This window comes from Corapipo altera, unplaced genomic scaffold, assembly GCF_003945725.1.
Source record: "Corapipo altera isolate COAL_440 unplaced genomic scaffold, ASM394572v1 78, whole genome shotgun sequence".
Taxonomy (NCBI): Eukaryota; Metazoa; Chordata; class Aves; order Passeriformes; family Pipridae; genus Corapipo; species Corapipo altera.
In genome coordinates, this window is record NW_020884904.1 from 4,323,282 (window position 1) to 4,336,350 (window position 13,069).

At 44.3% G+C, this 13,069-nt stretch overlaps 1 protein-coding gene across 8 annotated transcripts in view; it reads right to left on the bottom strand.

Moving 5' to 3' along the window:
• The window catches only part of TUB (tubby bipartite transcription factor), a 175,789-nt gene extending 163,136 nt beyond the window's left edge, over positions 1 to 12,653 (bottom strand). For 2 of the 8 annotated variants that reach the window (XM_027651328.1, XM_027651331.1), the window contains exon 1: positions 12,499 to 12,647. In XM_027651328.1, coding sequence (XP_027507129.1) covers positions 12,499 to 12,554 — 56 coding nt within the window. In that variant the 5' untranslated portion in view covers positions 12,555 to 12,647. Of the gene's footprint in view, positions 1 to 12,498 lie in introns of all 8 variants that reach the window. The other 6 variants (XM_027651326.1, XM_027651329.1, XM_027651327.1 and 3 more) reach the window with 6 other exon arrangements.
• Positions 12,654 to 13,069: the final 416 nt, after the last annotated feature.

Sequence of the window (13,069 nt, forward strand, 5' to 3'; positions counted from 1 at the left end):
AAACAGACTCAGGTCCCCATGCCACTGCTGGAGCATTATACTGCTACTGGAGGCACAAGCACTGAGGCTTCTCAGTACATAGGAACAGTAAGTGCATAAAAACACCAGCAGCTGCTCTCTGTGACAAAGTCTGGGCCAAACAACCAGCCATGAAGGTAACAGATAAGATTGCAAACTAAGATTCTTTGCAATGTTGTTCTTGGCATGATTCATAAGAACCACAGGAAAAGGATTTAGGTACATATTTCAAAGCGTGCGGAGGGTTCCACAGTTCAGTGAGGGCAAGGTGTAAGCAAAGAGAGATTTTTAACAGAAAGATAATTGTCAGTGTCAGAAAAATCGAGCTGAGTCAAAGACAAAATGTATGGCTTCCTCTGTCAAGAGGGTTTAGCATAGCAGGAACTGCACTCAGTGTCACCTGCACCCACAATCTGGGGCTGTTCCCACAGCACAGCTGCCCCAGGATGGACAGGAATGTGTCACATGGGATGACTGGAGAAACACAGCAGAACACTCATTCTTGTTAACAATGAGACCTTACCTAAACAGGTGCTTTTCTCGTGTACCAAGATGGGAACAGATCCAACTCGTCTCTCACCTCAACTCCCATTGGTTCATGTTAACAAATCTACAGGGTAGTCAAGACAAATTACATTTTAAAACAACCTACTAGTCCACACAGATTTCCTAGTGAATGAATCAAATGCACATGAAGACATTACAGTGAACAAAACAGAGTTTGGTCACCACATTTGAGCCCCAGTTGCCCTCCCAGGCACATTTGGGATGCCTGCCTGGGAGGATGCCTGTTGGACAAATCTTGGCTTTGTGTCCTCGGAGGCACAAGAGTGGCTGCAGGCAGCAGCGCCTGTTGCCTTATTGGCAACCAAGAGCTGATGCCCAGGGGAGACAGTAAATATCAGGAAAATATCACCACCTTCCTTCCCAGCCTCACAAGCAAAAAGCAGTGTGTTTGCACTTAGTGATACCATATTTGAGCTGATGTATTTAATAATCCCTGTAGTCAGACTGAAGCACAACTCTAGGAGTTTAAAAAAAAATAAATAAATAGCAGTGATTTAGCCTCAGCTCTTTTGCAAAGAGCAGCCCAGCTGCACCAGAAGCTGATGGGAGTAGTGCACCCTCACATAAGGTATAAAGCAGACATTGACAAAAGCAGTATAATATTGTATGGTTGCCCATTATTTTTCCTAACAGAAAGCAAATAACATCTGTGTGATACAACTCCTTCCAAATACAAGTGGACACTAGGAGCAAAAGCACTGGCTTTAAACAAGTCTGGAACATTAAATCTCAGCTCTCATTTAAGGCTAGTTCTTATTTTTTAATTCAAAATTCCTTTTCCTGCAATATATACACCTGCATTCCAAGCATGAGTAAATTGCTTTGGATCTCAGTACACTCATTGCTTTGGGAATCATTTTTCATTTGCAAAAGGATGAATGAAAATAGCCCAGAGCCTGATATGAACATCTTTGACTGTAGTATTCAACATCCCATACTCCTCAAGTTAATCCTCTTACTGTGATTAGCAAAAGAACAGAAGGGTTGTAAGGAGGGACTTAAGTGGGCTTTGGCCTCAACCTGGGTTCATAGCCCAGACTGGCTCTTGTGCTTCTTGCGTGAGCGGCCCAAACTGAATTTCAAAATCCTCACTAATTAAATACATTCAAGGGATTTCTAGGAAGGTGAGAAATAAAATACAGCATGACAGAGAGGAAAAAAGAGTTTATATGGCCCAGGCTGAAGGTGAAAGGAGTGAAATTTGAGGTGATAGTGATGCCACTGGAAAAATGTGTAGAGCGTCTGTGCACACCAAAGAACACGTGGGAAGGAAAACACAACAGCCTTCAGCATCCCAGGCAAAATCACAGCTTCCAAGAGAAGATGACACTCATCTATCAGTGTCTGGATTTTAGATCTGCTGAAGCACAGTATGTCATGCAAGGAAAGCTACTGCCAAACCCTCTAAGCTTCTGTTTGCTCCACACACTGGAGCCTAGCTCCAGTCCCACTGTTTTCCAGCTCCCTCTCAATATTTATTGTTCACTTGTTGCTAGTAAGACAAGGCTACAAACTATTCATTACTTAAAAGGCTTTTTCTTGTTTTCACCAGAAATCTGCACTGTGCAAGTTGGCTCTTCTGAGATTTACTTAGACCCACCTAATTAAAACCAACCAAACGCACTGACCACACACGTCATTCTTGGTTGCCAACGTTGCTTCACATGCACATAAAAATGAAGACACTTGCTCCAGGATATTTAATAATGAACAGCTCCCAACTTCCATACTGGCCCCTCTCTTCATTTTCTCCTTTATTTATTTACACCTTCCTACCAAAAAGTCTTTTCAGGTCTGAGCACACTGTTTCATGATCCAGATGATAACTTAATTCTGAAAGCTGGTTCAAAACTATTAGACCCTGTTACAAAGCCTAAGTTTCATTATTCTTCCTAAAACTAGCCAAATTATACTAAAAAGTAGAATACTTCTTTTGTTCCACTTAATACATAAAGAAATACGATGGAAGGATGAACAAACTTCAGTTGGGAAAGCCCATGCAGTCACACTTCAACAGTATTCCATTAAAAAAGAACTAAATTCAAGAGAGGAAAAAAGTAAAATTGTAGTTTTATTTTAGAAACCTGAACATCCTGCAGACAGGCCAAACAGTCAGTGTGGAGCCAGCCTCTCATGGACTGGCTATCAGATTGATATCCCCTGCTGAGTCCCTCCAGGCTGGTTCCTTACAAAGCCTTCCTCAGAAAGCAGAGCTGTCCCAGCTCTCTGGGAACACCTTTCACCAACCAGGCAAATTCCCTGAGTTTTGGTAGGATTTTAGGTTACAGCTCTGCAAAACAACCTGTGAGAGCATACGTAGAAAAGCCACGTTAAGCACATTAAGGAATTGGCTTTGATGCTTCAGGAATCCCAGCAGAAAATATTTGAATAGGATTTTCAAGTAGGGTTTTAAAGCTGGAAAAGTTAAACTTCAAGAATTATGTTTTAAAGGATTGCCTGCAAACTCTGCAAAGACAAGAGTGAACCTAGGTAAGCTTGCACACGATTACCCAAGAATAAATCAATGGTTTAGCATTAATATCAATGACATCAGAGCCTGTAGGGGCTATGAGGAAATGTTCTATCCTCCAAAACAGCTGTTTGTGTTGACAGGCAGCAAAAATGCACAGCATGAAGGAGGAGGGTGCTGGTCGTGCATGAAATGGTGAAATTTCAAAACAAACTGGACTGTTTCTGAAGCAGAAGAGCACTGTCTCTAGCAGCATCTAAGTACGACTAGAAGATTATTGCTACACATCTTGTCTCCCTAAGGACCCACAAATTGGTGGATGAATTTGAACTGACACATTTACCCGACCAACAAGCAACTGTATGTTTGACAGAGTGTGACAGTTTGTCAGCTACACGACCAAAACACATCATAGCCCCAGTAGGATGAAAATAACCAAACACGCAACTCAGGAAGCTTACAAAAACAAAGAAATAATCTTATTTTTTTTCAAGCAAGCTGACTTACCTGGATGATCGTCTATGTAGTAGACCTCTAGAGAAAAATTGCAACTGGAAAAAATACTTTTAAAATTGATTTTGAGCTGATTTGTTGACAGGTTACACTTGGAAGACCTGCACTCCTCTGGGAGCATCTTTGTTTTCTTAACAGCTCTTGGAATCTTCCCCTGTTCTGACCTCAGCATTCAAGCATTTCAGATATATCCAACATCTGTCTCTTCTACAAATAGAGGTGACTGCCAGCAGAACTCAGCCCAGTCATCTGGAAGGCTCATGAGATACTAATTTTTCACAGACAGAGGAATAAACAAAACTCCACAGGTTTATTTTTTATTTGCTGGTGTGTGGCACTTATGGTTATCCAGGGCACCGGGGACCTTTTCCCATGAGAGCAGTGAGCCCTTCTCCTTGCAGGCTCCGCTTCCTGGGATGTCTCTGAGAGGGGCAGTACCCCATGCCTGCTGGAAGGGTCATGCTTGCCACTAGCCCAGAGCACAAAGCCAAAAGCAATGGACTTTCAGGGTGCTGCAAAGAGCTGCCACTCCTGTTTCAGCCTCTTCTAGAAAGTGATGGTTGTGGATATACTGGTACAAAGAGATGCTTGTTAACACTGGTGGATGCTGGTGAACACTGCTGGATGAGGCAGTGGTTTTAGCCCAGTTATATGACATTTGACATGAACCAACCCACCCTACCTGCTTTTGCACAGCAAAAAACGAGATCAGCTTTGGCCTTTGCAGAGAACAGAATGAACCGAATATTATTTTTTTCTCTTCTTGCAGAAACATCCCCTAAAATCAGTGATGAACAAGCTTCCCCAGACCCCATCAACCTGCCACAGCCACGGGCACTGGCACTTGCTGGCTGCACATGCAGCACCTGCCCTGAGCCACTGTGTCAACAGCCAGGATGGCTCTTCTCTCCTGGTTCATTTCTGAAGCGGAAAACCCTTTCTGCTGGTGTTCAGCCACGAACATTAATCCTCAGACTTCTATTAGAAGTGACATTTACACTAATTATATACCGGAGAAAGAAAAGGTTTTCTTTTTTATTACAATGCAGATCATGAGCGACGTGGCTGGTTTTTCTTTAAGATGCAATCTGATGCTGAAAGCTGCAGCGAAAGCACAAAGAGTATCTGATAGCTCAGAGCTGCGACGTTCTGTCTTCCTTACACTGTGCACATATTCAGGCACAGCAGAGACTGACAATTGTGTGCCCCAGCACTGCAGAGGAGGCACTTAATGTGTCTTTTAGACATGGTAACAAAAGGCATTCACACAGGGCATGAGATAAAACCACAGAACAGGGGAAAAGTGCTAATAAGGGACGGCAGAGTAGCATTTCTTGTGGTATATCACACGCCATTCTCTTCATGGCCAGTTATACTGTTTTCCTATTGCCCCATCTATCCTGAAGAAATGCTTGAGTTGCCTTTATAGTTCAAGAGACAATATGAATGCAGGTTTTAAGCACAAAGCTTTACAGAGTTTTTGGAACTTTTATAGAGGTCTACAACTGTACTGACAAAAGATGTGTATATTTTGTGTTTTTATTGTAAGCTGATTTAAGCCTCTTAAGTAATTCTCTCTTTCTTACTGTAAATTCTTAACTAATAGGTTATATATTGTGGATTAACTGATGACCAGCTGTAACACTGACTTTCCTTTAAAAATTTCACTCTCATTGCTGAGCTGTTGGCCATGATATTTGCCGCTTCAAACACCAACCATAGAATCATTTCTGTTGAAAATGACCTCATCAAGTCCAACCACGAGCCCAGCAATGCCAAGTCCACCACTAAATCATGTTCCTAAGTGCCACATTTACACTTCTTTTAAATACTTCCAGGGATGGAGACTCAGCCACTCCTCTGGGTAGCCTGTTCCAGTGCTTGCAATCATTTCAGGGAAGAAATTCTTGCATTCATTGGGCTTATAATGCTGTACGTGATCCAAGTAGGTTTAAAATATTTTCTCAGGCTACTTTTATTTAAGAAGCTTTAAAATTTCTTCTTCAGTGAAGTGGGAGCTGAAGTTTCTTCTCCCACACCTCTCTGTCAGGCTATCACAAGCCACCATGCAGTCCCTGGAGAATTCATACACTCCAAGGATGTGCTACAAACCAACACGAAATGTTCATCCTGAGCACAGGAGGATGCACATGAACACACCTGCAGACCCTTCCTAGTGTCTTGACTCCAGCAAGGAAACATCATTCCCATACTCTAGGTTCTCCTTTGCAATTGAAATTAAGATACTTTGTTATGAAAGAAAAATAAAGAACCTATTTCCAACAAACAAAATGCACAACGTTTATAAACTTATAAGGATTTATGTATCTGTTACATGAATGTTTTGTTCTGGCTTCACTTGAGGGCTGGCTGATTCTACCCTGCCTTTTGTCCCATAGAACAACTTCCACTCCTTGTCCCCCCAGGGGCTTTGTCCAATGACTGCAGCTATAAAGGTACCTATTCCAGGAGGAAACACCTGAAGACACAAGATGGCACAGGAGAAAAGTGTGGCTTTGCTGCAACTGGAGAGAGGATCTGCTCTTCGCTGTAGTCAAAGTGCACTCCCTGAAGAAAGCCTAGGAAGGTTAGACCTGTACATTCTTCAGGATTCTACAGATGCTAATTCAAAGAAGAGAAGCAAGTTTCCATAAGACAGCTTTTTTGGATGAAGTTTGGAGGCCAACTCTTATTTACTCATTGATGACAGTATGTCCCAGAAAAATCAAGGCAGAGGAGTTTAAAAATCTTCAAAAACAAACATCTAAGATCGAAACCCTCCAACATCATGACCCAAATACTCCCTCAGAGCTTTTCAACACAGGATAAAAAAAGAAAAAGGAGAAATAGCAGCTTCAAAAGGAAGTCACAAACAACACTGACATTCAGAACAGACCAAAGATACAGATCAATAGAAAAAAGTTTCGAGCTATCTCCAACAGTTGAAAGATCCTGAGAGTAGGTTTCCAAAAATATACTTGCAAATGCTAATGGATAAAACTTATATCAATCACAGTGTGGTAATTAGTGAATCTAGGATGGCTGCACTAAAGCCCTCCAGGAAAGAAATAAAAAATAAGTATGGAGACAAAACAAAGAGGATAGGGGAGAAAAAATATGAATGTATTGGTCTCAGGAAGAAATGTGAGAAAGGAGGGACAAAACCGATTCCACAGTTGGTATTTTGTTGTGACTTGTTGGTTTGGTGGGTTGTTTTGTGAAAAAAAAAAAAACAAACCCAACCCTACCGTCTTTGTTCCTGTACAGGTATAATGTGCAGGTTACCCATTCCTTCTACTGTAAAGTTTCCTATTGCTCCTAATCCTTCTGGACTAGCCATTCAGTTGTGACCCTCTTCATAAGAGCTGTGCATAGTCCACTGACCCATGAAAAAACCTTGCAAAATCAGGCAGAATCACTGCTTCCTTGCACAGTTTTTCCACATGTAGACTGCAGATTCCCAGTCTGCAGTATTGCCCATATATTTGATTTCAAACTGGTCTCCTGTGCCCATAGGTTGACTGAATTCTCCACACTTTCCTGAACTGTGCCTTCCCAGAGATTGAATTCAACTACATCCATGGTATCAGAGCTCCCTCTGATACCATGAGCCTTCATGAGCACCATTTTGACTTCAGTGGTCAAATTTGGGTCATGGTGTGGAGGGTTAATTATTTGTCAGTCTGGTCTCCAGCTGCTGTGTGTGCTACAAAGGACTCAGGTGACTCAGCTTATGAGAATAGCTCTTCAGTCTTAGAGCAGCCAAAACCTATTCTCCATTTTCACTTTCCCATCATATTAACGGCTCTTCTCTCTGAGCTTTCATTTCCACCCAGGTGTGATGGGTAAAACCTCCACTTACCACCTCCATTTCCAGAGAGAACTAGCACAGGAGGCTTCTGAATACCCCACCTTCTGCTTCTCACTCCACTCCTGACACCAGATGTTTTCAGTAACTGCTCAGCTACAAGTTGCCTGGGGGAACTCAGCTTCACACAGCGTTCATGTCCTACCTGGTCAGTGCTGGGTACCACCAGCAACTGCCCCAGCACAGAGTAGAGCCCCTTCAAAGAACAATTCTGTGTATATAGACCATGAACTCCCACAGGAGTTCACCAAACCCAAAGAGAGTACTACATGGAAGCTCTCAAGCCCATGTGGATGACATCTGAAATCAGTAAACTGGGATGGATGAGTGCTTCCTGAAGAGATTGATAGGGAAACACTCTGCTAGTCCATGTGCAGCATCCCCAAGAGTGAGGCACTGCATGACTTGGACAGAGCTGGCAGGAGGCAGCAAAAGTGCTGATGGGCAACACAGCCCAGCTGCCAAAACCTGCACCAGCACTAAACACTGAGAGCATGAAAAAGAGTCGATTTGGCTCTGCTCTGAAAGACAAGGATTTGTGAATACCCAGGGACCAGAAGTATGGTGAGCAGGGAGCGTGATGATGCTCAAGCATTGAGGATGCTCAGGAGAGAAAGAAACCAAACAGGAACTGAATATAAATGACTAGTAACTGTCCAGAAAACAGCTTATCAACAAGGGTAGAAGGTGAAAGAGCAGCATTATTTCACTGTAGAAGTTACCCACTGAACCCAGAAGCCCTAAATACCCCCAGCTTTTGTTTAAATTAGTGCTTATCCTCTGCTTTTACCTGGCAACATTCAGAGCAACAAGGAAATTGTCACAGCACTGAAATGGGAGGAAGGCAAAGACGTGCCCAAGTTAAGACTGGCCTTTTAGGAAGGCCAACAAGCCAGGTCTGGAAATGCCACATGTGCTCATTAAGAACCTTTTCATATTGTACCTGTTTCTTTTTCACACGGGTCTAGGCTGGGAGGAGATAATGGCTGGGGGCGGGGGGAAGAGGAGTTTTCCTTTGGTTAGGAGAGTAGCTGAAGTGAACTGTGTTGAACAGCCTCATTACCCAGGGCTCCCTCATCTCCAGTTTTGCAGTCAGTGATTGAACTTGCTCTTTGTTTAACGAACTATCTGCAGGAATGATCTGTGGATATCCTGGTCAGCAAGTCTAAGGAAAGATCACAATCATAGGGCCAAATGCTATGATACAAAACAAATGTCAGATAAACCCCACTAGAAAAACCTCTGCATATTGCACACAAGTGCTTTCATCTGCAAGACATGTGCTTGGCCATTTAGATGGGTCATAGCAACTCCCCACATTTCCATGGGGAAAAATCCACGCATGTTCCAGAGTCCAAAGGCCAAAACCTTTGTTTAGTTCCCTTTGTTAGATAAATGATGAGCATTTTTGCTTTTAAGTATAGATAGAAATGTATTTATGGGAGGCAGCACCTGCTCCATTGGCCCTGTCCCTCTATACCTGCAATGCTGATTCATGGAGGCCAACACAAAGAGTACCTGGGTGTGCATCCAGAGAACCACAGAATCACAGAAAATGCTGAGTTGGAAGGGACTAACAGGGGTCAAGTCCACCTCCCAATCCTGCACAGAACCATCCCCAAGAGACACACCATGTGCCTGAGAGTATTGTTCAAACACTTCTTGAACTCTGTCAGAGTTGGCACTGATCACTTCCCTGGGGATCCTGTTCCAGTGTCCAACCACCCTCTGGAGGAAGAAACTCTAATATCCAATATAAGCCTCTCCTGACACAACTTCAGGCCATTCCCCTGGTCCTGTCACTGGTCACCATGGAGAAGAGATCAGTGCCTGCTGCTCCTCTTCCCCTCATGAGGAAGTTGGAACTGCAATGAGGTCTCCCCTCAGTCTCCTCTCCTCCAGGATGAATGGACCAAGTGCCCTCAGCCGCTCCTCATATGGCTTCCCCTCAAGGCCTTGAGGAAGCTTATTAACAGCTTAATATCTTTCTTATATTGTGGTACCCAAAACTGCCACAATGTTCCAGGTGAGGCTGCCCCAGTGCAGAGCACAGCGAGACAATCCCCTCCCTCGATCAGCTGGCAATGCTTTGCCTGATGCCCCCCAGGACAGGGTTGGCCCTCCTGGCTGCCAGGGCACTGCTGACTCATATTCAACTTGCCATTGACCAGGACCCCCAGTTCCCTTTCCGTGGCACTGCTTTCCAGCCTCTCATTCCCCAGTCTGAACATCCAGGTTTGCGCTACCCCAGGTAAAGAATCTGATACTTCCCCTTGCTGAACTTCATATGGTTGGTGATTATCCAGTCCTCTAATTTGTAGTATCTCTTCCAGTTCTGCATCCAAGTCATTTATGAAGGGCTTAAGAAGGAGCCTTGTGGAACCCCACTAGTGACAGGTCACCAGTCTGATGTCACCCCATTCACTATTACCCTTTGAGCTCAACCCATGAGCCAATTGCTCACCCACCACATGATGTGTCTATCCAGCTGTGGGTTGGACATTTTGTCCAGGATACTGTCAGAGACAGTATCAAAAGCTTTACTGAAATTCCAAAAGATTACATCAACTGACTTCCCTTGATCAACCAGGTGGTTTACCTTGTCATAAAAGGAAATCAGGTTTGATAAGCAGGACTTTCCTCTCATGAATCTCTGCTGGCTGTGACCAATGACTGCATTGTCTTTCAGGTGTTTTTCAGTACCTCCCAGAATAATCTTTTCCATAACTTTTCCAGGCACTGAAGTGAGACTGACAGGTCTGTAGTTTCCAGGGTCCTCCTTCTTGCCCTTCATAAAAAAATCGAGACAACATTCACCATCTTCAGTTGTCAACTTTCACACAGTGCTTGGCTGTTCACAGTGCTGTCCCAACTCCTGTGGCCACTGTTGAGGTGCAATGACCCCAGCACTATCAGTTGTTTCACAGGACACTTGTGAATGAGGTGAGAATCATTAACACCGCTTTACAAGCAGCAGTGTTTCTTGCCCAATGGCTTACAGGTGTCCCTTGAGGAATGGGTAAATAATGTTATTTACCTTTACTAACAAAACTCCTACAACACAAAACTGGAGCACAGCTTTCATGAAATCTTGCAGTTACTTCATGTTCCAGTCCAAGCACATATGGAGGGTCTCAGCCTGTGGTGGCTTGGTGGGAGCCTGCAGGACAGAAAGGCAGCCTGCACCCAGCCAGAGGCTTTGGCATGCAACACAGGTGCTCCAAGATGCTCAAAACAAGAACCTCTTATTTCCTTCCCTTCCTAGCAGAAAGTTCCTGGCAGAAACCTCTGCCATTGCTCAGTGAGACCAAAGCTGGGGCAGGGGACATGTTCCAAAGGCAAACATCAGCCACCAGGGTTTGGCGTACAAGAGAGTTAGATCCTTCTTCTGGCATGGGCCTGGGCACAAGAGGGGTGTGGGAGGGCAGGCCCAGTGTGTGAGAACAACTCTGCACTATTTTTCAGAAGGAAAGGCTGTGAGTAAAAGCAGCAATTCACTCCTCAGCCTCTCAGCACTGAAATAAATATACATATATATATATATATAATACACAGGTACCAGTTTGTGGAGCTTGGATTCATTAGGAATAATCTCAAAATCTGGAAACTGGCCACCAAAAAAAACAGCCTGGGCACTGAAATGTTGCATTTCTCCCCCCAGATGAAATACAAAAGCCTAGCAGGGTGGGCACACGAGTGTAGTAGGTTCCTGGGTACAAGGCTGATAAACAGTCATGAAGACTGAAAACTGGAGAAATAGATTGCAAGCAATATATAAGGTCAAATCACAGTGCAGTAGCACTAGGAGAAGACATCCAAGAGGAGTTTGTGTGAAATTTCTGGATTGTTCACTGTAGGTTTGAGATACCAAAACTGCTGCAAACTTGGGCTGCATGGGACAGACTGAATACTACAGGATCTCACTGCTGGTATCAGATGGAAAACATCCTCTTTGTGGGACAATATATGCATAAAAGCACAGCTTGTTGTATAACTCAGTTTTACATATGCATAAACATATACACTTTTTTTTTTTAAAGACACTGTTCCATTGCCACCACTGTATGAATCTGTAAATTTTCTGCAGAGGCAGTAGGACTGCACTGAAAATGAGTGATACTCTCTAGATGCCATATAAACAATATACACCCACGCACTCAGGGAGCATGGGCAACACCAAATACCTGTTCAAGCACTAAAAACCACTTCCGTGGGCATTTCTTCAGGATATCATGGTGGCCTGTGGGAGTGATTCAGTGAGATGCTAATACTGCTTATGCTTAGCATCTGGATCCATTTCAGGTGTAACATTTACACAGACAAAAAGTAAAAAAAAAAAAAAAGAAAAGAAAGAAAAAAGAATATTAAGTTTGTACCTTTTTTTTTTTACTCCAGGCTTGAAGAACCTGTCAGTCACAGCCATGAATCACATAAAAACAAAACTAATTCTACAATAAATTTCTGTTTCCCGTAAGAGAAAAAACACACATGCTGATATGAAACACTGTGGGAATATTCCAGCTGCCTCAGTCAGACACTGAATTCAGACCTGTCAGCTCTGTGGTACTCAGGTTGTACACGGTGTTTGCTTGAAAATATCACTCTTCAGCCACATCCTGGCTCCCTGCTGTCTCCATTCCCCAAGGTTTAGCTTATAAGGTAGAAAAAGTGCAGGCACCGGCTTCGAGCAGCAGTTCCTACAGACCACCTTTCAGAAGTCTGGGTGACTGCTGAGGTGATCATTGCATCTCAGTGCCCTGCTCAGAGGAGAGAGACTGGGAAAGCTGTACATTCAGGGCTGGGAGCACCCCAGCAGCCAGGTGAAACTACCACCCTGATTTCCAGACAAACACCTGTCAAACAACAGCAAACACCGCTGCTCGAGTTCCTGGGAACCCAGGGTGTCTCAAGTGTATTTCAGACTGTTAAAGCGTTAGTAAAGGGTTTTGCTTCCCTGAAGAGGGCTCTCCGTCTCAGTTTATATAAACAGCGTGGTGGTTTTACAATATCAGGAAGGGAAAAAAAAAAAGAAACCAACAAACCAAAACAAGACAGACGATACCTGTTGTAACTCCATCTACTGTAAGACATGTTCCTGTTGCTGCTGACACTATCCATCTCCGGCTCAGCTACAGCACTTCCAGCATTGTTCGTCTCCCGCAGGCACCGGCTGCTGGGCTTGGAATTCAAACACCTTTCTGCAGACGGGCCCGCCGTGGGGATGCGGGCAGACGCCTCCGGCCTTCCGCGGCAGGACCGAAATTCACCGCGGAGCAGCGGCTTCGCATCCAGCTCTGGATGCTCGGAGCAAACCACTGTCAGCGCAGGGAGGGAGAGAGGGAGGGATGAAGAGAGGGGGAGGCTCCTGGGGTCCCTGCCGAGGGGAGCCGGCGGCAGGATGCTCTCAGCCGCCCGGCAGACACGAAGACGCTCAGGTAATAAACTGGAGCAAGGGTGCTAAGCTGCTTAAGAGATATTCAGCGAGCCTGTGCTGAGGAGTGCAGCAGCTTGTGCGCCTCCTGCTCCAGCACACACGCCTTATTTATTTATTTATTCTGGTTGCCACAGATACGGGTCCAGCGCTCTGACATCAGCCGCCTCCCACCCACCACCAGTCCCTGGGTCTCACCAAC